The sequence below is a fragment of the Phlebotomus papatasi genome, chromosome 2 (assembly GCF_024763615.1).
Source record: "Phlebotomus papatasi isolate M1 chromosome 2, Ppap_2.1, whole genome shotgun sequence".
NCBI classification, from domain to species: domain Eukaryota; kingdom Metazoa; phylum Arthropoda; class Insecta; order Diptera; family Psychodidae; genus Phlebotomus; species Phlebotomus papatasi.
In genome coordinates this window covers 43,526,806-43,554,419 of record NC_077223.1, presented here as the reverse complement: position 1 = coordinate 43,554,419, position 27,614 = coordinate 43,526,806, and the positions used below count along the sequence as shown (strand labels likewise).

At 33.2% G+C, this 27,614-nt stretch overlaps 1 protein-coding gene across 16 annotated transcripts in view; it reads right to left on the bottom strand.

Moving 5' to 3' along the window:
- LOC129801201 (protein alan shepard) overlaps window positions 1-27,614 on the bottom strand; it is a 110,126-nt gene that overhangs the window by 68,601 nt on the left and 13,911 nt on the right. For 7 of the 16 annotated variants that reach the window (XM_055846010.1, XM_055846008.1, XM_055846018.1 and 4 more), the window contains 2 exons: window positions 27,544-27,576; window positions 9,944-10,177 (listed from right to left, as the gene is read on the bottom strand). In XM_055846010.1, the coding sequence (XP_055701985.1) occupies window positions 9,944-10,177; window positions 27,544-27,576 (267 nt within the window). The other 9 variants (XM_055846012.1, XM_055846009.1, XM_055846020.1 and 6 more) reach the window with 3 other exon arrangements.

Here is a 27,614-nt window from a genome sequence, read left to right as displayed (position 1 = left end):
TCTCTCTCTCAAACGCCCACCACAAAAAAGCCCAAAACGGAAAAACTTGAAAGCCTGCTGCAGTAACAGATGGGAGGCATGCGACAAGCTTTTTCAACATCGTCACAGAGAAAAGCTGACCAAAATGGTGGTTATATATATATATATATATATATATAAAAGTACTCAACAGTGTGTGACACGATCTCGCACTTCTGAAAAAGCTCTTAAGGAAAGAAGCATAACACACAAATTAAAATGATGTACAATGTAATGGGTGTCGCATTGCTTCTCAATTTCTTTGACTTGTATCACATTTCATCCCTATAATGTCCAACAAGAGAGAAATAACCAGAACGAAAGAGAGTGAGAGAGAGAGAAAGAGAATACAATTGCAAATAGAGCCAAAGAGTTGCATATGTACATAGAATAGAGCCAAGTGACGTCATGCACCTACGCAATTTTGCCTATATAAAAAGAAATAGGAAATACACAGTAAGGGTCATAAAGATTGAAACACCCGAAAAATAAATTTAGAGAAAAGTTTACCAAATGTGCCACCGTACTCTCTAAAGGCGTCTACACATTGGGAGCAATTTTCGTCAAAAATTGCGTTTTTGACAGAAATTTGACATTTCCCCCTACAACGCTGCAGGGAATTTCCTTCAAAAAAGCAATTTTTGACAAAAATTGCTCCCAATGTGTAGAGGCCATAAATGTGTTACAAATTGTATGAAGTTTTAATTAAAAAGAAGTTTTCGTACACTTCCTACTTTCTAACTCAAAAAGCTTTCAGTTAAACTATCATTTTTTTTTAAATTAGGGTAAGTGTGCCAAATTCCGGCCAGCTTGCAATTTCGGCCACATTTTTTGTTCTCCGAATATCCATGAATTTTTAGGTTTTGCATACCCTAGAGAATATACAATGCAAAAAATAACAAAAAAATTGTCGCTTCAACGAGCACGATGATCTGAAAAAGACATTGAAAGAATTCCGGGAGGGCACGGAACTATGAGAATGAAGGTGACCGAAATAGGGCACCAATGTTATGTCAACATTTTTATTCCCTCTAAAAATGATTAAGAATGAATTTAGAGAAAATAAAGACGATAAACTGTCTACAAGGTTCCAAGAAATACTCCTTATTAAAAAGTAACAAAAAAATCAGTTTCTATTAAAAATATTACATTTCAAACTTGAAACTTTGGCGGTTGCAAAAAGCTAAAGCTAAAGCTTTCTTTTATGGAAAGCAAGCTATAAGTAAAAAGGCAGCGAAGAATAGAATAAAGTAAAAGAACTTGGTAAAACTTGCATTGTATAGACAGCGTATTTCTCAACATATTGGTATAAATTGCGATTAGTGTGATAGGTCCTTGAAATTCTAACAATAATAAGTACAGTAGACTATCTCAAATTCGAGCATTACGGACTGAAATGTCACCCGAATTAGAGAGAAAATCGGGTGACAAGCTTTTAGAAATGCAACGATTTTTTATTCATCTTCATACATAGAGTTTACACACTCATAAATATCGTAAATTGCATGGAACCCCCTTAATAATGCAAAATCACATCAAAACTAAGACAAACCATGCCAATTTTAGGCATATTTTATTCAATTGATAATCATAATCACACTTGAAAAATGACAACAAACTTTTTCAAATGTAACTGCTGCCCGAATTAAAAAGTAGCCTGATCTTAAAAGAGCCGAATTAGCGAGAATCTACTGTAGGTTTGATCAGAATTTAAACCAATTACTTGAAACTGTGTAAAAAACACCATGCGCTCTAATGGACAGTTTAGAAGTACATTTTAGAAGAGTATTTTGAGTACTAAAAATTGTCAATTTTTGTCAAGTCATTCAAAGACTTGAAATTTAAAAATCAGAATTTATTTATTGAATTTATTAATTATTTTGAATTTCCCCAACACTTGATATGATTTTGATAGTTTTAACTATTGTTTACTTTTTGTTTGTCAGTTGTCATTGTTAGTGCATTTCATTGGTTTTATTTTGATACCACTTTCGTGAAAAAGTATTGATTTTTGGTTGAGATATCTCAAGAAGATGGAGAGAAGCCGACAACAGATAGTTGACATTTACCTACAAAATCCAAATGCGACTTATGCGGAAATAGGAAAACTCATCGGAAAGTCGCGCTCAACAGTCCGAAAGGTAGAATTGCGATTCAAGGATACAAAGACGACGATTATCCAAAAGCAAGCTGGTGGTAGGAAGCTTGGAATTCAAGACCGCGACATGGAGAAAAGGGTGCTGGGGTACTTTAAGAGGAACCCTTCTCTATCCCTCCGAGATGTGGATAAAAAGACGGGTATTTCACACTACTTAGTTCATAAAATTAAGAAGAAGAATGATTTAGTGACTTCTAAAGCCCAACCTGCACCTCATCGTACAGATAAACAACGACAGTCCGCCAAAACAAGGTCCAGAAAGCTGAATGATCACTTTCTTAAAGGTTTTGAAAGATGTGTTTTAATGGACGACGAAATCATCGTGAAAGCCGACTTCCACCAATTGCCTGGACAACAGCAAGTATCGATACAAGAACTACACCAAATTCCCGAAAAAATACTTGGTTTGGATGGCAATTTGCTTGTGTGATCTTCGAAGTCAAGATTTTTTCATGACCGGGATCATGAACTAAGAGATTTACATCGAAGAGTGTCTCAAGAAACGTCTTCTGCCGCTCTATCGAAGCCATGATGTTCCACCATTATTTTGGCCAGATCTAGCATCATGCCACTACGCTAAGGATACGATTGCGTGGTTCAACGAAAATAGTCATTTATGTGCAGAAAGAGTTTAATCCGCCCAACACACCGGAACTGCGTCCTATTGAAAACTATTGGGGAATTTTGAAGGACGATCTCAGGAAAAAGGCTAAACCAGCCAAAAGTTTGCCTGATTTCAAGCAAAAATGGAAAACGTCGTCATAACCCGTGGAGAAGAACCTGATGAGGGGAATTAAGAAGAAGGTGAGGGAGTTTGCTAACCAGCCATTGGAATAAAGCAAATAAATGGTTTAAAAGAATCACAATAAAATGACCTTTCCAAATCTGCATTAGGTTTTTTTTATCTACTGCGACTAAGATTTGAGAGCCATTTTTCCATGGGGAAATTCATTCGATTCCACGCTTTATACGGTAAGATGTGGTAATTTGGAATCATGCCTAATTTGGATCTTTGAGATTTTCTAACAGTTTTACATGGCAAAAAAAGAAAAAAAAACAACGAAGAAGTGTTGTCCTGGTCCCTGATTTAATCAATTTATCTACTTCTCAAGGCCCAGAACACGAAGCTCCATGCTCCCGTTCGCTCGATCTAACCAATACTGATTCCATCTCTCTACGAACACCTCGTTGCGGTCCCGATCTCAAGAGGGAAAATTACTCACAAATTTCAAATTATGACCATTGTGATCTTAATTTAATAGAAATCTTTGACCAACTGAAACACTGAGAAAATCACAAAATTCCAAATAGAGATTATTACGAATTACCCTATTTTAGGCTAGTGCCCACTCTGTTATTTCTGAATCCTGATTTTCAGAAATATTGTAGGATTAGTTGTTTTAATTCATTAAACACTTTCGGGACGATTGGAATACCGGTGTCCCAAAAAATCATACGACCTTCAAAAGTTATGTTTTGCTCTAAGAAGTCAGAAAAAAATGATTTTTTCTGATCTCCAATCTTTGACCCTTATTGTCCTTAGAGGATGTAAAATTTCAAATTAAAAGGAAATTTTATTAGTACAAAATGCTCAATATTCATATTTGCTCACATCTGAAAATGCTTTTGAAATACTCTTAACTGTTTCTCAAGGTCAAATGTTCGTAGGTTCTAGAAACCGTTTTTTTTTTTTCAAGCGAATAGAGTAAGCTTGGACTCATTTGAAAGGTCTCGGAATCCCGAACAAGTCTTAAAATAATTTATACGGACTAGTAATGAAACAGTTACATCGATAATTAAATTTCCTTTGCAATTCAATTGTTTAACACAAATTTTGATAAAGTTAGAACTGTACTAAGAATTGTTTTAATCATTTAAGAACGAGCACACTGGTATCCCAGAAACAAAATTCATTTTGTCTGCCTATGTAGAGGTCAAAGTAAAGTTTCAATAGTCAAAAAGGGTTAAATATATTTAATATTAAACTGACATATATTATATTAAAAATGACGAAGTGAAAATTTTTTGATAAGCTCAAACTCGTGAGTGCAGAATTTTTCCTGTTAGTACACTTTAATAAATTTCTGCACTGAAATAATCAATAAGCGATTAATTTTAAGTATCAAAGTCTAGAGTTTGAGCATTTCGCAAGCCTGGGCTGAAACGCTTCGCCATTCCCTTTTTTGTATAAAATGATATTTTCAAATAAAAATAAAAATTAAATTTTAGTAATAAAAAAAGCCCAAAAGGAAAAAAGGGACATAAGTAATTCTGGGAGTGGTTCAGTTTTCACCATCACCACTGTACTTATACAGGGTGAATTGTGTTTTTCCACCACCGCCCAACAATTACTGCATTGATCAACCCACGACTTTGCTCATTTTAATGTCTTATCTCATTCTCCGCATACAATGCCGTTCTTTCTCTGTCATCCACCCCATAACACTCACCCAACTTCAATTCCCTACCCCAAAAAGATTCCAATGCACAAAAAAATAGCATCTACATTGAAAATTCCTTTCCCGCAATCTCAACTACTTGCTATTCACAAGATGAAAGTCCAACCATCACGGAAAAGCTTTCTGCCGAAGGAAAAGTTTCAACAATACCAAAAATCCATCTCGACACATCCGGACAATCTATTTTCAATAGAAATCGATAAAATTGCTCATCATTGGCAAACCACACAGTGTTTGGGAGATAAGAAATATGATTCTCATCTGTTTTGGCATGGAGCTTTTAAGCTCCTTTTTTTTATCACACCATCATTCCATTTTAACCACCAAAAAAAAGAGAGCAATTAATTGACACTCTTTTCCAATGGGCAAACTATTAATTCTCGATTAATTTTTTCGGTAAATTTAATTTTCTCAAACAATAAAAAAAAATCAACGTTCCAACTACTAAATTAATTTTCCCAAATACACAATGAGAAAAATTTCATCGGAAATTACTATTTTTGCCCATCATTTTACTAATCGACAGATAATATTTGAACAAAAACCATAAACATGACTGTCAAGAGAAAATTTGTACGCTTTTGCGAAATTTTCAATTATTATTTTCTATCCAAACACTCAATTCAACAAATAAAATCAAATTATACACATAGAGGATATATAAATCAGACTTTTCTGAAGCTAAAGTCAACCAAATAGAAAAAAAGGCTTTAATGGTTATGTTTATAAATGTTTTTTGGTTTGCATATTTCGTTTTTATTAATTAATTTTAACAAAATATTAATTTAAAATCAATTTATTGGTGGAAATTAAACGTGGGAGCAAAATATATACAACTATTTTTTTTGTCCCCTTAAAATCTTTGAGTTTTCATTATTTTCCACATATCTTCGCTAAACATACGATTTTAAATGATATCAGAATGTTAGGGGAATGTTTTGTAGGTTCGTATTAAAAAAGGAGTCCAAGATTTAAGGTTTTTTACTGAATGCCATACACATCCAATCAATTATATCACTATATCAAAAAATCTCTCACTTATTGGGTTCATAATTCTGCCTCACAAAATTCCTGGAAGTCCTTGGATTTTTCTCTGTAGGAAAATGAAAATATAGCGGCATTTTTTACGAAGGTGCCCTGGTTAACTCAGCTTCGTACCACTTTTTCCCACCTCTGTAAGCCTCATTTTCCCCGAAAACATTACACCGGACACAAAAATTTTGGCATCACTACTTAAATGGAACTATCATCTACTTGTTTTCGCCATTTGTAGGAGGTATCACGCATTAAAAATCAATTTTAAGCTATTTTTCTAACACATGTTTTTTGACACTCGGAAAACCATTTTTTCCCAGCATTCTGACAGTCAGTTAAGAGCTTGGTTAGGTATGATTCTCTCATAATCACACCTATTGTAATCCTCAGATTTTCTCTAACACCTCCAATTGGTCTTACAGAACATATTTCGGACGTAACTGATTTCAAAAATGACCAGCTACCAATTTAAAGTGAAATGTGGGAAGTTCCACTTTAAAACAAGGAAAATTGAATGAGAAATACTCAAAATACATCAAAGTGGCAATTAAAGAATAAGAATCACATCTACCATAAGGAGTTTAGTTTCATCACTGCACTGTACAAATCAGAAAGTAGTAATCACACCTATTGTAATCCTTGTTTTTTCTCTAATGTCTCGAATCTGTCTTACAGAACATCTTTTGAACATCAGTGATTCTTAGAATTACCAGTGATTAATTTAAAGTAAAATGTGAAAACTCCGCTTGAAAACAAAGCAAATTGGATGAAAAATTCTCAAAACGCACCGCATGGGCAATGAAAGAATCACACCTACCATAAGCAGATTCAGGCTTAATGTTTAATTTGACAGAAGTAAAATAAAAACATCTGATGAAGTCTCATTTTGATGGGGAAGTGCATGTTTTCCTTCGAGTTTTTAGTGAAAATTGCTTAATATCCCAAAATTTTCTTGTGAATTTATTCAGTGGAATCTCTGATGAGTCAAATATCCCGAGCGGCATGCACAGTGTGACCCAAAACAATGAGGAATTCTCAAATCCGGTGGTCAGTAATTTTGACAGATGTTTTTACGAAGCTGTAAAATTCAATTTTCCTGAGCTTCAAGGGTGGTAATTTTTATGAATTTTTCTACAACTTCAAAAACGACTCCCTTCAAGCAAAAGATTTTCACGGTAAATATTAACCCTAATAAACCCTCTATAACTTGGAATAGTTGCTTTTTCGAAAAGACACTTGCAGTGTGCAAAAATGCATAAAATATTACACATCAGAATTACGATTTTAGACTATTTTTTTATTTTTGCCTTTGGACCCAGGAAAAAAGGCATAGGCTTCCAAATTTGTCAGGAAATGTGAGATGTAGGACTAGCTTTTAGATTATATGTCCATGGATGAAATTCATTTAGTAACTTGGAAAAAAATCAACTTTTACGAAGCTGCAACATTACGAAGGTGCAAAACCTTCCCCTAACTTCATACGATTTAGTCAAAAAATCGATTTTCTAAAATTTGATGTCGAATATCTTGGAATTTTCATTTTCAATTTTGATGAAATTTTATTACGATAGCCGAGGCTGAGATCTTTCCAACTATGGGTCGCAATTTGCTCTCGCTATACCCTGACCCGAGCTAAAATAAAAATAACTTAACCGGACCATAGTTTCTGTGTTTATGAAGCGATTTCGATGAAATTTTAGAATATTGTATCTGAGATCGAGACTTTTACAACAATAGATTGCATCCTCCCCCACTCCACCTAAATGTACCCCGACCCTTACTATTCCGAAATTGACCGGACTGAGCTCTCTGATATTCGGTTGTTTGGGACCAAAAATGACAAATAAAAAACCACAAGAGAAAAAGGATTTTGGACTTTTTTGGATGTTTTTTCGGACGAGGAAAGTGATCGGACTCTATTTCTAATGTTCATTAACCGATTTCAATGATTTTTTTCCTTTTGTTACCCTTCTATACTCAAACTATTCAAAATGAAAAATGACCATCGATTAGCTCGGATAAGCTTATAGTAGTTAAGATTCATTACAGGAGATCAAACGGCGTTATCACACTTGCACATTAAAATTTTAATGTGATTCACATTAATTGTCGCTTGTGAGCGTCCAAATATGTTATTTGTGCATTTGAGTCACTCAATATTTGGGGCTTTTCTATTTATTGATAAAGAAGTGGACTCGGCCTGCAAAAAGAAGTTTAAATTTACATAAAGCATAAATATTTTTCACATTAAAAAATTAAAGAGAAAATCGCATTAATTTTTCGCATTAATGCTGTAAATCAATTTATATCAAATTTTGCGGGCCAAGTTTACATTTTTATCAACAAATAGATCAAATTTTGAATATAAACTGATTCAAACACACAAATTACACATTTGTACTCTCAACAGCGACAATTAATGTGAATCATATAAAAATTTTAATGTGCAAGTGTGAAAACACAGTAAGAGTCCTTTCAACTTAGGGGAGACTGGCGCACATGTAACCATTTTCGATAGATGCGAATTTGAGGTGATTTTCCAAGGACACCGTGATTTTTTGGAAAATATTTCTTAGCTCATGTTTTACCCTTGGGTATAGGCAATTCGTCGAGGGTAATGCGGATGCTGGAAAACAATTGAGTTTTCCATCAAAATAAAATTTGTGTCACTGTGTATTTTTCTCTTTTCACAAAATACTTGGGGTAGAAGTAACCACTTTCTGGGGAGGATGTAAACACCTTTTTTCCCACCCTTGAAATTAACTTTGCACCACTTTCGGTTATTTTAATTACTTAAGAGATATATAAAAACTGTATATTTTTCAAAAAATCACGACACTTTTTACAAAGAATAATTAAAATAGCAAAAAAACTAAAAGCATGCATATCAAAGACATTTTTCAATGGATTTTCCCCATATTTTGACATCATGTGACTTTTTATTGAACAAAGCACCACCAATTTTTTTCGTAATCTATGAATTATAGATATTTCGCATGAAGGTCAATTTCCCGCTCTTTTACCTACTCATTTTGTGAAATTGAAATTGCCTGTTTACATCTACCCCAAATGCTGTTTTCTGACCAATTATCAATTCTTTTGAAATAATGAGAATCTCAATTTGTCTAGTAAATCCATAAATATAATTCTAAAAGATGTAGGACAGAACTGGTATTGCTACATTTCGATTATTTTACACAGTTTTTAATTTCCAGGTGGAAATCAAAATGACCAAAATAATTGAAATATCAACATTTTCGGGAAAAATGATTTTTATTTTTAAAGTATTAGGATTTTATTGACCAATTCTTCTGTGGACATACATCCCCATGGTATCTATGAATGCTTATGGGTTTTATCCTCTGGAGTCTTAAAATCAATGAAAAAAATCACAGTGTTTACAACTACCCCAGTTTACTACTGCCCCAGTTCCCCCTAGATATTGATTTACTAAAACTTCAAGTAATAACTCTTAAATAAAGCATAAATGGTTGAAAAACACTTGTTTGCATTATCATAAATATAACATATATTTCTGAAATGGTAATTGTTCATTATTTCAACAATTTTTGGATGAAGCATCATTCATGGTTAATTGAAAAACTTTTCTCAATTTTAATTTTAAATTACGGCAAAAATTATTTATTTGATCTATCAAGATTCAATTTAATTTATTCAAAAGTATAATGACAATATCCAACAAAATTTAATTAAATTGAAAATTTACAATTCTTTTTTTTTATACGTGAAATGTTAAAACTTTCATTCTTAATTGCTTATGACATTTATCTACTCAGGAAGTAGAAAAAAAAATCAACCTCCGCAAGTATTTCCAAAAAAAAAGTACCAGCACAAACCGGAAAACTCAACTTAAAAGTCAAAGCCTTTTTTGCAAAGCAAACTCTCAGTTGGAAATGAGAGTACAGCTATCACAGCTAATAATATTCTATCTTCCAAATTGAATTGCCGGTGGATTTTCCGGCAAAACAGAGGTATTGCGAGAAAATCTCTTTGTAGTTTATTTTATGCTGTCTAGAGCTTAGTTTAGAGTAAAAGCTATAAAGTTCTACTATTCCCCAGTGACCAATTTCAAAGTATATCTCTGCTTGTCATGTGAAATGATTTTGTATTGAAATGTCAGTAAAATTTATATACTATCACAAAAATCTCTTTGGAAGTACTACATGATATTTCAATATCACATTGCATTGTGCATATATTACCACATGAAAACTGATAAATTGCTAAATGATTATTCAAATGATAGACTTACCGTGGTTGTGTGTGGTGTATATGCTGCATATGCGGGCTGCGGAAGTGGGGCTGAATATCTGTATGCTTGCTGGGCAGGGGCATATCCCTGCGCCGTCCAACTAGCTCCTCGGTACGGAGTCCCTGCAATTCCGCCAGCCGGACTAGTCATGGCAGGTCTCTGACCCCCTTTTAGGGCAGCAGTTGGTGGTGGAGCCCCAGGGTATGCTGTTCTAGGAGCTGCAGTTGTACTGCTCTGTAAGTTAAACAAATACACACCACATTGCATTACGGAAATTTTCGATCGGCTCTTCAAAGGGAGGAAAGGTTTAGAATAACTTCAGCACCAAAAATTATTGTCAAATTCAAGTTTATATTTACCGAAGAAAATACCCAAGAAATAAGCTACCAGTAGATAGTAAAAGAAACAATGCTAAGGCCGCTAAGACTAAGGAGTTACGTGGGTAACGATCACGAAGTCTTACAAACAGCTAATTTTCTCTTAATATTTGTTTTTTTCAATATAATAAAAAGAATAATTCGAGCTCGCAAAAATAGAGAAGTATTTAATTTAAACTTTATTTTTTTCAAATTTTCGTTTAAAATTTTATAAATTGAGCCATTGGAACTTGATCTTTGGAAACCTTTTTTGAAAAAAAAAAAACTTACTTTTCAGAAGTTACGATAACTCAAAGTAGGTTCATCTGAAGATCAAAAAACGAAATATTTTCTGTTACTACGTAAGTAAAACTCGTACTTGAACGAAATATTTTTTGTTTCCTTGATCACAACTAATTTTACAGAAGAAAACATTGTGTAAAGTATATCGAAAATGGTAATTTTTGCATAAAATTCACCAAAAAATATAAATTTTGTAAATTTTATTTCTTTTTAAAAATTCTTCGTTCAAATACGAGTTAAACTCATCTTCTAACAGGAAATATTAGGATTATTAACTTTTGATGGTTTTTTAATCTGAGTAATCGTGACTACCGAGAAGTAAGTTATTCAAAAAAAGGTTCCTGAACACCAGTCATAAACAGCTGAATTGTTAAAAATTTTAAATGACAATTTAAAAAAAATAGATAACCCCGATGACCCAGATTTTAAAAATTTTACCTATCGGCTCTGTAAGCTGAGTAAGCTCAAGTGGCTCTATATAAAAAAGAGAACTTTCCCATGGAGGTTGTTGTATAGACAACCTTGAGAATTGAAAAGCTGGAATAGAATAAAAAAGCCTATTTCGAATGCCCAAGCCTCGCAAGGATAAAGAAAGAATAATCAAGGGATGATATTGTTATTGAAGTAGTGTTTTACATGTGCCTTTAACATTAACTACAGTCAAGTGTGCTAATCCGGACGCTTCGCTATTTGGATCGTTTATAACTAATCCACTTAAAATAATATTTTTATTTTCATTTTCGTAATATAGTCACTACAGTAACATAATATAACTATTCAAGTTTGAGAAAAAGTAAAAATAATAGTTTTATCCATTAAATAAGTGAGTGTAATCGACTCATTTCAATCTTGTGCCGGCTGGGTTCTTCACTAAAAATTTTCTAGCAGCAATATTTTCGCTGTTTTATTGATTGAGCTGGTTGATTGAAAACATTTATTGTTTTTTCCTTGTGAAAAAGCATTTTAAATCCAAAGGTTTAATTAAAAGTGAATTAGCGAAAAGGCGACCCAGTTAGTGCATGCTGACTTCTTTCAGTATTATCATTATTTTATAAATTTTCTATAATATTTTTGATAATTTTTTATATTATCTTTTTGAATGAAACAGAATTCTATGGATTTAGAAGAAGTAAAAAAGAATTTCATCAGTGCAAAGCCAAGCGTTTAAGTAGCACTCTTCGGAAAACGATCCAGTTACCGCACCTTATTATAATGCTGGAATAACAAATTATAGCAGAAAGAGCTGCATTTATTTTTGTTAGGAACTAAACGATAGATATAGTATTTTTTATTTTCTAAACAAGTCCATATATTTTCCGAGATTCGTCGATTCTTTTTACTGCTCTAACTCAAAGAGAGAGCAGTTATAACATCGTCTTTTTTTAACTTGTCACCGTCCTGGAGCTTAAACGGCAAGAGATATCAATTTCCAGTCTACGATGACCCCCAATAAAAAAAAAACAATATCTTTAGATGTTTTTTCACCCCCCCCCCCTCTATCGCCTAAAAACCATGTTTTTCGGGTTTTCTCAAAGTTAACTCAAGCTTTTTTATAGAATAATCAAAACGAATTTGCCATATAACATTGTCATTGTCATTCTTAAAGTAAAATGGAGAAATTCGGATGCATTTTAATTGTTGAATTTTGAGATTTCTTCACTGTTTTAGATGATCAAAAGAACCCTGCACTCTTAAGCACATGACTTGTACTTCTTTATAGTCTTTTCTTACTTTTTGACCATGTGAAATAGTGAGGAAATCTCTAAATTCCGAATTTGAAAAGATTCCGAGTTAGACCGTCTTCAGACTAGAGGTTTAGCCTAGTTTCTGAAGGTCTCAAAATCCTAAATAGCAATCAGTTTAATTTGTTCTTCTAATTCAAATAGATTAATTCCCTTTAATAGTCCATTTTTAAGTCAAAATTTCCCAAAAATTTTTGACTGATAATAATCTAGAAAAGTTAAGCCTTATGGCTAAGACTTAGGTCTGAAGCCCGTATTAGTCTATTTTACTCTACTGTGAACCATATAATATTCTTAGAGTTTATTGATTTTTAGTATCAATACCTCAAAAAGTGTTCCAAAAATCCCACTCTCCTCTGCTCTATTAAGAATTAAACTATTTATAAGATAAGATTTTGCCAGGGGTCAGTTCTCAATATCGGGATTACCGATGCATCCAGGCCACCAATTGGGCCCCTTATACTTTCCCTCCTATTACATCTTATTCACCGATACGGATAGCCGCTCCATATCACAGCTCTGTGAGCAACCAGTGCCGCTACTATATCACAGCATCCCTTCTCGGTGTGTGTTTGGGATCAGTGACAGTGAATATTTGTATCGACTAAAGTACCACTTTCATGTCGAAACTCGTTTTCGTACCAGCCTCTATTGTTTAGGCGGTTCACTTTTTTGCCAATATGCACCATTGACATTACTATTCATTCATTCACTGGACGAATTTAAAGCCGATATGGCATGAGAAATCTTTTTCTGCTGCTGCTCACCTTTGAACCCGAGACCTCACAGTCATAGAGCTACTACTCTATCCACTGACCCACTAAGGCTCCAAACTATTTCTAAATTTACGTCACAATTTCAAATACAAGTCTCTTGACGAGAATCACTGAAATCATCGAATAAAGTCGCGAGATAGTATAAGTTTAAAAAATAATTATAATTAACTATAATAAATAGACGTGTGTAATAAATACTCCTAATAAAAAAAATTATATTTTCATTATTTAAATCAAGTATAACATTTTTTTTCGCTGAAAAATGTTCCTTTCGTTCAACCAAAATTAAATGATCAAGGAAAGAATTTGAATATTGAATAAATAAATATAAGCATAGCAAGAAAATTCCTCCGGTTAAAATTGCATCTGGCTTCATTGCTGGTAACATAAAGCTAACGAATACATAGATTTGCACAGCACAACTTCTCCGGCTTCAAGTGCCGCCAATTAATTATTTATCCATAAAATGTTAATAAGTTCATGCTTCACAGAAGAGATCGAAATGTAGTGAAATGTATCTTTTTTACACTTTTGACTGCACACCACTTAATATTATATCTGTGAATATAACATATAGACAAAACAAAAAGTTTGTGATGAATAGAGAAACATAAAGTAATAAAAAGTAAGGGATAAAAATTTACTCAATGAAAATCTGATGTCAAGACTCAAGACACATCAGTGTGAATTTTTCTATAGTCAATTGTTTGTATTTTTATGTGTATATAATTTACATAATAATTCTTCCTGGGCGTTATTAAGAGATAAGACGAAGAAGAAAAAAAAACAATCCGCTTTTTTGACACTAACTTTCATTTCGGTGTCATTAAGAACTTCCAGATCGACTTAGGAATGTCCCCATGAAGAATATGTGGGAATAGAAATTTACCAAACATTACCACGAATATGATAACCGACTCAACGCACATTAAAGTTATTTTCTCAGTAAAATAATTGAAGAAAAGAACACCGAATGTGGCAATAAAACCGCAAAGCCAAAATAGTAAAGTATGCCTTTTATACCAAACTATTTCCAAATTTGGAAACTTTTATAGTAGATTTTGGCAAAAATTGCTAGTTGTTTGTGAGAATTACAAATCAGAATTTTACAACACACAAACCATTACAATAAATTTTTCGCTAAGTTTAAAGAATGTTGCATAATTATTATGTGAATTATTTGAAATTTATAAATTTTATGTAGGAAAATTTTAGATATTTTTGTAACAGAAAACATGAAAATAAATTTACCGCTTTATAATATTCTGAAACAACTTGTTTCTAGAATATGGCATAAAATGTACTTTTGAGGCGTTTTTAAATTAATTTTCTCAAAAATACTACACTGAGAGAGAAATCCGAAAAAGTTAAAATAACATTCCGGAAATGTTAATTTTAGCCTGCAGTATTGATTCGAAATCGGTGTAAATATTACCCTTTTCAGGTGTATTAGGGGTTAAAATTACTCTTTTTCATGTTAATTTTACCCCTAAAAAGGTGTAAAATTAACATTAAAAAATTTTGATATATTTTTACACCTAAAAATTGTTAAAGTTCTGAGGAAAAAAGTTAATCGCACCCTCTTTTTTCTCAGTGTAGGGGCAAATATTGACAGACATGAAGGGGAATTCTGTATGAATATGACTAAGTCATATGACGAGTTACAATTTTTTACGTTAGTAATATCAGAAAAACAATACGTTTCATTTCAGTTACTAAGAGCTTCATAGAACTTTTTTCTTTATTTGGAGTACGTATCTTAGTCCGTCTGGAGATTCTTCGGGCCGAAATATCGGCCTTATACCAAAATACTGTTGAATTATTCCTAATAACGGTTTTTCAAGGTCATTGCTTAAAAAGGCTCTAGAGAGCGTATCTCTCAACCGAATGGTATTATGTTTAGACTCGATAGAAAGGTCTTGGAGATTCCGATAAAACTGAACTGGTTCCAATCGGTTCACAACTGATAACTAATTTTTATCCTAAATTCAATTATACTACTTCTGAGCTATTTTGGGCTATGCTTTGAGGGATTTATAAATTGATTCGAATAGGTTGCAAACCGGTAAACTTAAAAAGAAATTGCCCAGTGGAAAAAACTGCGAAATCCTTGAACTCGTGACTACTACTCATTCACAATAGTAGTAATATTCACAATACGAGGGTTTATTTCTGAAACGATGTGATTGATTTTACTGCTCGAGCTCAAATAGAGAGCAGTTAGATAATCGACTTTTTTTTAACTTGTCACCGTCCTAGAGCTTAAAGCTTAAACGGTAAGAGATATCAAGTTCCGATCTTCGATGACCCCCAGTAAGAAAAAACTATCTAGACGTTTTTTTATTCCCCCCGACCCCTCTCCATCCCCTCCAAAACTATGTTTTAATGGTTTTTCTCGAAAACTTCTACGATTTTTTTTTGATATGTTTCTGAGGTGGTCCAGGTGAACATTTCGTCCAAACATTTTTTTTTAAATATTGCAATTTTTAAAACGCCTTTATAAAATTGTCCTACCCATAATATTCTTCCAAGGATATTTCCTGTATAATTTTCAAATAATAACGTACGTATCAAAGGTCAAAGCCCTCAAAAATGCACATTTCTCAATCAATTTGTAATGAAACTTAATTAATTTAGGGTCTTAAAAATCTTACTTTTCTTAATTTACTCTAAGCTTAGATAGAATTTAGAACATTACACAAATAAACAATAACAAATCAGTGATATATAATAAAATTGCAATTAAACTGCTCAAGTCTGTGCTTCCTGTGTCATTGCATTTTTGAATAACTTGGGAAAATATGTCATAAGAAACTTACGATATTTTACGACTTCTCACACTCTATTAAGTAATCTAAGGTGAATTTTTTTCGTAAAAAAAACCATAAAAGATATCACACGAAAACTGTTCTTTTTTTACGTGGTTCATCATTTTAATTCGAGAAGACAAGAAGAAAAAATCCATTAAATTCCCATGAATTCCACTAGATATAATCAGCTGACCACAATTACCATTGTTTTCTCTCACTTCTTACAAATGTATGAGTACACTTCTCCACATATCTGTACAAGTATTATAACACTACTAACATAAAAGTGTTAACTAACACTTGGACTTCAAAATATCAAGTATACTGACTAAAGGAAACAATTCATTAAAATAAAAAAGAGAAATGTGCTTACATTGAAATGAACATCCGCTACAATATTGCATTTTACGCTTATGGATTTTTTTCTTTTCTAAAAAATTTTTTTTTAAGAAGAAGAAGACATCTCTATATTGATTTATTTAAATGCAATTATTAAATTGAGACTTTGGTGGGCAGTCAATTGGAAAATAGTCTATGAATATTTTCTTTGATAAAGTAGAGCAAATACTTTGTTTTCTATATTGAAAATCAAGCACGATAATTTCACGGAAAGCTTCGTGAGAGATTGGTTAAACAAAAAAAAACCAAAAACTTAATTATTCCTAACACTCACCAATATGTGAATAGCAAATAGAGCGACCTTATAAAATCTGCCACGTTACATTTCACAAGTCTATTCATTAAATTTCACAAATAAAAGAACAATCTGTGCTCCAAAAAGCCGGCCAGAAGTGCTTAACAACCACCAATAGTAATTTGGTCTTTTCCATTGATTTTCACCCACAGACAAGCTATTCACACTAAAATACTTTTTACATTTTCTACTTTTTTATCAGTTAGTGTACTAAAAGTCCCAAGTACTAAAATATCAAGAGAGGGGAATCCTTAGATGAAACTATTTATCCTATCTCTCTCTTTCACACATTCACGATAAAATCACTCAAGAGTATCTCACGGAAATGACCAGAAAATTGCTCTTGTTTCTCACCCAATATCTCTTTTTTTTTCCCTTCTTAAATACCAATTTACTCCGTCTTTTCCTTGCTTTTTTTTCGTTCCTTATTCTTCTTTTACACGAACAAGTAGAGAACTAAATAAAATTTCCATTCTGATTGCTGAAATGCCTCAAGCCAATACTCCCTGCTGTTTGAGATGAGAGAGACTGAATGGAGCGCATGCGTTAACTTACAATCAACGTAACAGTTTCCCCCCATTTTCAAACACCGCAATTCCCCAAACAACCACATTCAACATAAATCCCCTCCTCCCCAATTACACATACATATATACATAAGTGCACATACCGAACCAAAAGAAAAAAAATTAAAAGACACTGGAGAAAAATTTGTAGTGACGATTTTGAACCATTTGGAACACTACAATGTATGAGTTGCTAATAAAATTACTACTTTCTCAAAAGAAATAGCAAAGAATGAACCCATTCTCCACATCTTTTTCTTCCTAATAGGAAATGGACATTGAGAATTTGCTGAGCAAGAGATGATAATTGTGGTAATACCCGGTATTAGAGGAATGTGGAACTGTGACTTCATTAGATGAATTTTTCCAAAAGATTAGTTTCATACATCTTGTACTAAAATCTATGTTGATCAATAAATCAGTTTACCCTATAAAAATTCTGACCTTACATGTAAGCACTATCTAGAGCATTCATTACAAGTAATGTGTTTTAAAGGAACTTGTAGAGGTAAAATGTAAACATTACTTACATCATTCATGTAAGTAATTACTTTAGAGTAATATGTAAGGTTTTTATAAGGAATACATGTAGTGACTTCATATAAGTCATTACATGTAAGCAGCATGTATTCCATATATGTAATCATTTTGTAGCCAAAAAGTAGAAATGACTTCAATTTACGATTACATAGACCATACATGGACATTAAGTAGGGCATTCATACGAAGTGACTTCAAGAAGTCTAAACAAAATGAATAAGCGAAGGGTATACCAACATCTTGTAGACTATATTGTACTACTACATTTCTTGTAATGTGCAATTATGCTGTACTTGTATTGCTTTTGAATGCAATAAATAAAAAATACATCTGTTATAAACAATGTTTACATACCAGTTAATGTTCAATATAATATTCGTATGAACTAAAAACTGGAAAAAGGCCTAAGTAACAAATTCACATAAAATATGTATATCAAATTTAAAGACTATTACATTGTAAATCCATTTCGATGGCTGAGAAATGACCAATTTTGCAAAAGTTAAATTTGAAATGAAGACTCTCTCTCAATTGGGCATTTAGGGCAAAATGTTATACAAATTATCGAGAATTCAATAATTTTTTGTTCACCTCTAGAGCAAATTTACATACAGTAGACTCTTCGATATCCAGCACTTCGATATCCGGGTGACAGCTGCCAAACACTGGCGGTTCATATATTCAAAATTATTTTCACTAAACATGAAGTTTGTCCAGAGTGAATTAAAGTATTATTAACATTGTATCGAAGTTTTTAATACATAATTGTGATAAAAAATGAAACATATCTTTTTGGAAGGTGTACTATGTAGAGAATAAGTATTGCATACAGGAAGGTAATATGTAAGGACTATCTGAAACAACTTCATCTGTATGTCATAGTATAGTGTTTCTTGTATTGACTACGTAAGGTATAAACCTAAGCCATTTTACATGTTCTATACACAGACGTCACCATATTGTAGAACAATAGTACGATACTTGAAATGTATTTTCATTGTATGAATGTATTTTTAATCAATTTTTGAACTGTTAAAGTAAAAACAATACTATAGCTTTTCTTAGGAAAAAAGTTGTTACTTAGATTTCTTTTAAAGACTCTGTCGAACCTGCAGAACGTGCAACCATAACTATATTCATGCAAGTTTACTGCTTTAACGATTGATCCCTTGGCAGATCTGTTAAAGTAGTGCAAAATGGTTTTCATAAGCTTATTGCTTTGTATGACATATGTAAAGAAATAGAAAGGGTATCAAGAAATGGAATTTTGAAATCGTAAAATCATTAAAAACTGCTTACGTATGCCATACATTTCACTCATGAGACGCACCTTATGAGGAAACTTTGCGAAGTAGATCTCATATGGGAATTGGCTCAGTGGTTAAGGCAGTGGACTCGTATACGGAATATAGCAGGTTCGAATCTCATCAGCGGCAAGGTAAGGAAGAGTCTTTCTCCAACTAAAAATGTGTTAGATTGGTAGTTAGAGTTCTTTACAATAATAGTAGAGAGGTGCGAGGTGGTTGGTGGGTGGTATTACCACTAAAAAAAGGACGAAAGTTGTCTTTTTTATTTTTTTTTTGTAATATTGACTTACACATTACAAGTATAGGATACATAAAACTTACAAGAATACCTTACGTAAGACTATCATGAGCTACACGTGAGCCTTACTTTATAACAAAGTAAGGGTTAATTATGACCTATGTAAGCCATAATATGTAGGGCCTATGTAAGGCATACTCATATGCCTTAATTAACTGAGATATAACTATACATTACATGTGTTCTATACATATGCCCTAGTGGTAAGGCATAAGTAAGGGGGACCATACTTATGCCATACCGGTATCCAATAGGTATATCTTACGTGAAGTCCTGACGGCTAGGAGTAAAATTAAGGGGTTTTGTTCGAAAAATTCCCTTTAATTATGGACTTCGTATTGTATACTAGTAATGCCTACAACCTCCTTACCAGTAGTGCTTACGACAGCTCAGAATTTTTATAGGGTACTAACAAGGGAGTTCAATAAGCATGGTATAGAAATTAAGTATGACGTATAGTTATTTACACGGTTTACACGTCATATATATATTTTTTTACTAAGAATTGTATGTTCGAAAGTTTTACCAAACCACAGAAATCTTATTTGAATTCAGCATTTTACCAGTTTTTACTGATAAAATCGATCAACGTGTAAAACTTCCTTCTTTAAAATTGGTTGAGAAACGCCATCAAAACTTGATACAGTAGACTCTCGCTCAATCGGACATATGGGGCAAAATGGCATCCAAAATATCGAGAGATTTGGGCGTAAAAATCATTGTAAATTCCACAAAAAGCGCTCAAATATAAAGAATTACGATAAAACAAAATCGATTGAAAAAGAGCCAATTGAGCGAGAGTCTACTGTAATTCTTTGACAATAAAAACCATTTAAAGGAATGTTTGATGGATATAAAGTTGGCATATACAACTTCCAAAACAAATTCGAGATATACATATTTTTTAAAAAATCACGATTTTGTGGAAATGAGAGTGGTACGAAAAAAAAATTTTTAATGATGCGAATGCAGACATGGAGAAGGGGTAAAAACCCCAAGTCTAGATTCACAACAACCGTTTGGCCACTATAGTCTGTTGACGTTATGGGATGGCAAAGCTTTCCATACTTTCCAAAATGCTCGAACTCGTGACTTATTTGCTATACCTCAAAAGCACATTAGCATTATTTACAGCTTACCGGTTCACAACCGATTTAAAACGATTCATAAATCACTCAAGGTATCGTTCGAAGTAGCTTAGGAGTAACACAATTTATTTTCTGATAAAAAATACTTATCGGCTCATAACCGGTTTATTACCGTTTGGAACTGATTAGGACTTGTCCGAAATTCTAAGACCTTTACGACTGTGCATAGTACCAGGGGGGTGACACTAGCTCTGAAAAATGCGACCAGTTTTAGTGTAATTTTTTCCCTGTTTTCGTACACATTTCACGAGATATCTCCAAAACTATGTAGATTGTCAATTTAGGGTTTTCGGTTGCCTCTTCGTTATTAAATTGGCTTTTATTTTGTATTAGTATTTTTTACTAATTCATTCTACAATGACAGAAAACAGCTAATAAACTCAAAAAATTTCTCGGCTCGCTAGAAATATATGGGAAACATAGGAAATGTAATGCCCCTGCATAGTACCATTTGGTTTAGAAATAGCTCTATCAAGTATTTTTGACCTTTTACCTTGAACACCCGTACGTAATTAGGAATCATTCAATGGTATTTTCGTATATGGACGAAGTATTCATCTAAGCAACCTCTCGGTTTCGAAGATACCGATATATCAAAACTGTATTTCTCGACCCTCTCGACCAGTACTGAATAAGGAAATAAAACTTAAGAATTTCACTAGCGAATGTTGATGTATAATTTTAGGGGAGGGGTCATCGAATACCCAAATTCGATGTCGTATTGCTCGGCTTCTATACTGAAACTACAAAGATACCGAAGATACAAACAATCATCGGATTTTGGGGTCATCAAGGATAGACTATTGCACTGAAATCCTCGGTTGAAATCGCACTTAAATCGAACCACACCCAATGTTAGAAAAAAGGAAAAGAAAGTATTCAATTGGTAAAAGGAAAATTCTAGATTTATGGAACTGTCACACGACAGTTCAAAATCTGACAGTGGTAATCGAGTTATTTGTTTTTACTTAGTATGAGTTAGAAAATGTGCGCCATTGATATTTTACTGCTCGAGCTCTACAGAGACAAAACGGTTAGAGATAGAGACGTGTAACTTTCGAGAAACCCACCCCCCTATAAGTCCACCTCAGGATCATTAACATGCTCCTCACTTTCCCCCCATGCCTGCCCTTCCCCTCCAAAATAATGTTTTTCTGGGATTATTCGATAATGCGTCGTGCGATTTTTTTTATTTTTGAATATGTTTTAGGAGATTACCTAAGTATACATTCATCCATATACGAAAATACCATTGAATTATTTCTGATAACGATTTTTCAAGGTCGAGAGTTAAAAGGCTTTGTCATATGACATTGTCGAAGTATTACAGAATTCTCCTACATGTTCATCTGATCATGAACTGCTACCGGCCACAATGAAAGTTAAAAAGGGAGAAAGGTATCGCCATGAACTGTTGGCGCTCTTAAGCAGTTCATACACTAGCTAATCCTTTCCATGCGAGTATTGTTCAAAAAGAAGAAATCACGCCACGATAATCAAAATTTAGTTAAATTAAAAATTTATTTTCTAGAACATTATGTAAAAATTTGACCACATGAAAGGCGAAGACTGCAGATAATGGAATATCACTAAATCAAAGAAATATTGCTTTGTTTTTGAGTTTGAAAGTTTATGATGAATTAAGTATTAAAACTAGAAATAACAAAACCTGCGACAAAATTGAAAGAAGATAATGATTTTTGCTAAGGATATCAAGATTTGAAGACATTCGATAGATTTAATTTTTTTATTCAGAACACCGAAATCTTAAAATTTCTTTGATTTTCAACTTAATATTGCTATCAAAATTGCGGCAAAGAGATCTAGCAATAATTTTAAAGATTTTGCCAGATAAAAAAAACTATAGGCGAAAGTGGCCTGCCTTTGAATGCGGCAGCCTTTGAATATTTCAATTTTTCTCTTATTTTCCAAAGTAAAAACCCTATTCTCTAAACTATAGTCAATACAACTAACTTTTTTTCTAATAACTTCGATTAACAAAATAGAATTTTTGCTTTGGGAAATAAGAGAAAAAAATAAATGTTCTGCCACATTCAAAGGCAGACCACTTTCTCCTAGCTTATACTTACAAATCAAAACGGATTAAAAAAAGTGGTTTATAGTTAACTTATACTAAAATACTTGACTCACATGGATCAAATATAAAAAATAAGAGAATGAAATCTCTTTAGATAGCTAATGAATGAGTTGATAAATTTTTTAATGTCAAAAATATTATTTCAGCATGCTCGAAAAAATGGTTATATAAAATTAAAAGGCGGTTAACTTCTTGTCTAGTTGAAGTCTAGAATTAGAATGTATTTTGATCTGAAAAGTAACTCAGAATTGCACACATAAAATGTATTGTTGAAACTCTAAAAGTTACCCTAAGTCCTGTAAGTGTTCTAAAAAGTTTTGGACTTATGTATATTATACTATAATTTGCTGAACATAAATCTAGTTCCTTAGTAGCACAATATTACGTTCTGGAACAATTATTTTCTCCAAGGGCAGACCATCTAATTTCCCATCCAAAACATTTTCAACATAACTTAGTTTAGCAACACAATTTGTAGTGGTTGCACACTAATATGTTGAAAAATTAATATAAATCTGATATCTTCAAACAGAAATAGATCCCTTAAAGTTATAATAATATTAAAGAAGTGTGCTTATTGTGTAGTATCATCAGTTTCAACAACCAATGCCATTATAAGAATTTTGACATTTTTTTGTGAAAAGAATTTTAAGCTCTTAGCAGTTTTTTTTCCAAACTATTAAATAAATAAAAGAAACGAATAATCTACAAGTATCTAAAAATTAGAATTACCACAATTATTATTGTAATATAACTCAGTATTATAGAGAGAACAAATAAACGTGTAATTTTTAAAGTGTAATGAAATTATTAGTGCGATTTTTAAAGTTTCGTGCACGAAACTTTAAAAATCACATTAAATTAAAAATATTTTTTTTATATGCGGTGTCTCGACTATTTTGTAAATGCTGGACAAAGTTCTAAATTATCTACACATATTTAGATAGAATCTGTCTAGCATTTACTTACAATATAGTCAAGACACCTCATATTAAAAAAAGTTTTTTTTTGTTTCTGATGTCTTGAAAAAATAATCTACAGAACCAGCTGTATTGTTTTAACCCAACATTATTATTATTAATCGTGTCGAGGCCTAAAATTCGAGTTCGTTTTGCCCAAAAGCAGGCTAAGTCAATGGCAAGCGGACACAAATGGGGGGTGTTGTCTCTCGAGCGCGCAACGCCGCTTTTCATACGATTGAGACTTTCGTGTGTTCCAGTCTTGGTCACCACCAGGTGGAAAGCATTCCTTTAATTCAACAAAATCTGGTGGAAAAACTCCCTTTGACAGATTGAGTCTGGCCTCCGGTGTCAAGTGGTTTGACCAAGTGGCAAAAGCTCTTGCAAGACTTCAGACTTGCTTTTGGTTTTTTTGTGCTTTGGTTCAGAGAGAACTTTGAATATCTCTCTATACTGGAGATGATTTGTAAACCAACATTAGTACGGGAATATTCAGGTTACTTTTAGTCATTTCGTTATGGTGTTCTTCATGTTCTATCTGAGAACGAAGCGGTTGAGGAAAGGCATTATTTACAGTCTAGATCTAGATTTTAGATCTAGACTAAATGTACCCAAGGGAAAAATTCTTGCCAAATGGACTGAAGTCACTTTCAACCTATTTCAAGTTCCAATTTTACGTGATAATTAAGGCTTTTCGACTGTTCCGCCCTCCCCCTGTATCAATCTTTGAATTTGATGTATTCAGTGATATATTGTTTTAACAAAATCTCTTTGATCGATTATAGATTCAGTGAATCTTCTGATGATATATTAAATCTTCTAGCCACAATGACATACTTCGTGTCCTTGTTCTTGCCAGTTCTTTGGTGCTCTCCCACTTTGCCAAGGTTGCCAAGCCACCTTAATGACACGCGTGAGCTAACAGATCCCTGCTATACCCATGATTTTCCACATGTTGGGATATATTTCGTCATTTTTTTTAAGGGTTGATGTTGATACGACTATTGCAACCTCAGAAGCTTTCCCATTCACACAACAGGCGTCTCACCATAAAACTGTGATTAAGCAACACAGACAATATACTGCCTAGATCATAAAGGGGCAATTTGCAGCTCCTCTCATTCTCAATTCGTGCAGCCCTTTCATTTTTCAATTTACTGATCGCATACAGGACTTCACTCTCTGAAGGACTACTTTCTTTCCTGACTTTACTTTAAGACCTCCACCTTTTTGGTCAGAAGATTTCTTTCCTTGGATGAAATTGTTCTTCTTCCCTCTGAGTCTTCGGACCCTTCGGACTGTTTGCCAGAAAGTTTTGTTTGTTATCCTGTAGTCAAGCTCCCACTTTTCACCGAACTTTTTCCACTATTCCTGTTTAGCAGCTTTAACTGCGAGCTTTGCAGCCTTTCTCGCTTCAACGTAAAGGTCACGAAAGAGGCCATTAGGTAGTGCGGGAGGGTTTTCGTTAAGCTTTACTTTGCGAAAAGTAGGTAATGTTCAGATAACAGTTCAGCAATGGTAAAAACTCGAACGTTCTGGTCAATAATCCTACCAATACCGGGTATAAGGACAAAGTCAATTATTGACTTACGTCCAAATCTTGCGTTTGTTCCAGGGGTATTTTTGAATGTCCTTGTGCCGGAAAAAGGTATTTAAGATTGAATAACCTTTGATTGCACAGAAGTTCAGCAAAATTTGACCGTGGAGATTCTCGTCAGGGGGTGCCCGTTCGAGTAGGGTCGCGTATCAGAGTCAACACCAACATGGGTATTGAAATCTCCAAACAATACAACTGAATCCGCTTGAGAAGTTGCCTTATCTAGGACTTCCTCTACTTAATCTAGGAAAGCTGAGTATTCTGACGGTGAGTTCGGTGCGTACATCTGCAACACCGCCAAGAAAAATTTCTCAAGCTTGATCTTAATACCCATCACTCTCCCGCTGTGTGTTTAGACATTACAAACCCAGTCTGACAGCCAGGCAACTGGAGAATTCCCACATCCGCCTGTGCGGATATTACTGATGCTACTCCTTATACAGAAAAAGTTAACACCCTTCCTCAAGATTCACAGTTCCACTACCTCTTTGCTTAGTAGCCGAAATACTAATTATATCTAATACACTGAGTGAGAGAAATCCGAAAAAGTTAAAGTAATATTCCGGAAATGTTAATTTTACCCTGCAGTATTGATCCGAAATCGGTGTAAATATTATGCTTTTTAGGTGTATTAGGGGTAAAAGTTACCCTTTTCCATGTTAATTTTACCCTTAAAAAAGGTGTAAAATGAACATTAAAAAATGTTGAAATATTTTTACACCTCAAAAGTGTTAAAGTTATGAGGAAAAAAGTTAATCGCACCCCCGTTTTTTCTCAGTGTAGGACCTTTTTTGCTTCGTTCTTAAGCTCCTGGTTCTTTCCTGGGACAACGATTTTCGTAATATTTGTTACTAATTTGGTTGAACGTTTGACCGAAAGGCTTTAAAATGAAAAATTGAAAAATGATCCCAACGTCACTCGTGAGTCAAAATACTGCCCCCACACGAAGGAAGAAATTGTCATTGACAATAAAATTTCAACAATTTGTTTTTAGTTTTGGAGTGGCAAAATAAAATCAATAAACTGTCTTATAGATAGTGCATATATGTAAGTATCCTGCCACTTTTTTTCAATAAATATATCATACAATAAAATCAAAATTAATCAAAAATATCAACGGGATATTTAATCTTATTTTTAAATCTTTTAGAGATGGAAAAATACCAATGTTTAATTTTATTTTCTCATTGAGATAGGCAATAAAAATATTAGGGGAAGTGTGCCAAATTTCGGCCAGCTTCTAATTTCGACCACTTTGAGTGTAATTTCGGCCATGGAAATAAATTAATTAAAATTATGTATGTAATCTTCGAATAGTCAATGAATTCATTTTGCTTTTAAATATTTATTCATTTTAGGATGTATTACACAAAGACCGTTAAATTTTTGGGTATAATTTGAATTTAAATTGCGTTGTAAAAACTCAGTGTGGAAAGAGTCTTACAAAAAATGTGACAGATCGATTGTGTTTCTAGCAGTCTTGTGATTTGTGATTTGACAGAAGGTTTTTCTTCTGCGTTTTTCATGAAAATTGATTAGTTTTCATTAAATATTGTTTCTGTTTATGTTAATAGTGAACCAATCTTTAAATTTCGGGTAAAATTTCGCAGCTGGATCCTGCATTTCGCGTAAAAAAGTATATACTTTGTGAGCATCTCTCCGGTGAGGTAGTGTTGCCTATTCCGGCAACATCTTTTGCTTTCCTAAATTTCTTATTCATTTTATGTTTTTTTTCAATTTCTGAGTTCTACAATGTCCAGAGAAAAAAACCATCGCTTCTATGAAAAAGATGACGTGGAAAAGGCCTTAGAAGAGTTCAGGAAGGGCAAATTGCTACGGGAATCTGCGCGTAAATTTGAGATGCTACTCTTCAGGTCTTCAGGATAAATTACACGGAAGATCTCTGGGCTTATGGGTCATATAAACGTATTAAACTACATATTAAACAATTTCCATTTGACGTTTTGAAATTTTCTATCCGTGCGTCACAAAAGGTGGTCAGAAAAAAGGTGGCCGGTATTTCACACAAAGTGGCCGGAATACTACCCAAAGCAATGTCCATATTTTTTTCAATATTTTAGGCAGTGATTTAAAGAAAACAAATATGATAAACTAGTTTTCAAGGTTCCACACAACCTTCCCGAAAAGGATGTAACAAAAAATATCAATATGAATTAAAAATATTGCATTTCAAACTTAGGATTTCGGTGCTTATATGCAACTATGCCGAAATTTGGCACACTTACCCTACTTAAACATTTCTTTCTAAAAAAAAAATAATGATATCCCAAAATTCTTATACAGCATTGGCTGTTCGTTGCGATGATATATTTTTCATTGGAATATAATAGAGAAACTTGCATATAGGTATTAAAAAAGCTTTACAATAGAAAAAAACACACTTGCCTGATAAAAATCGTCACAGTTAAAATGGATATTCTGAAATTAAAATTTTTGTGTTTAAATATTTGAACCAT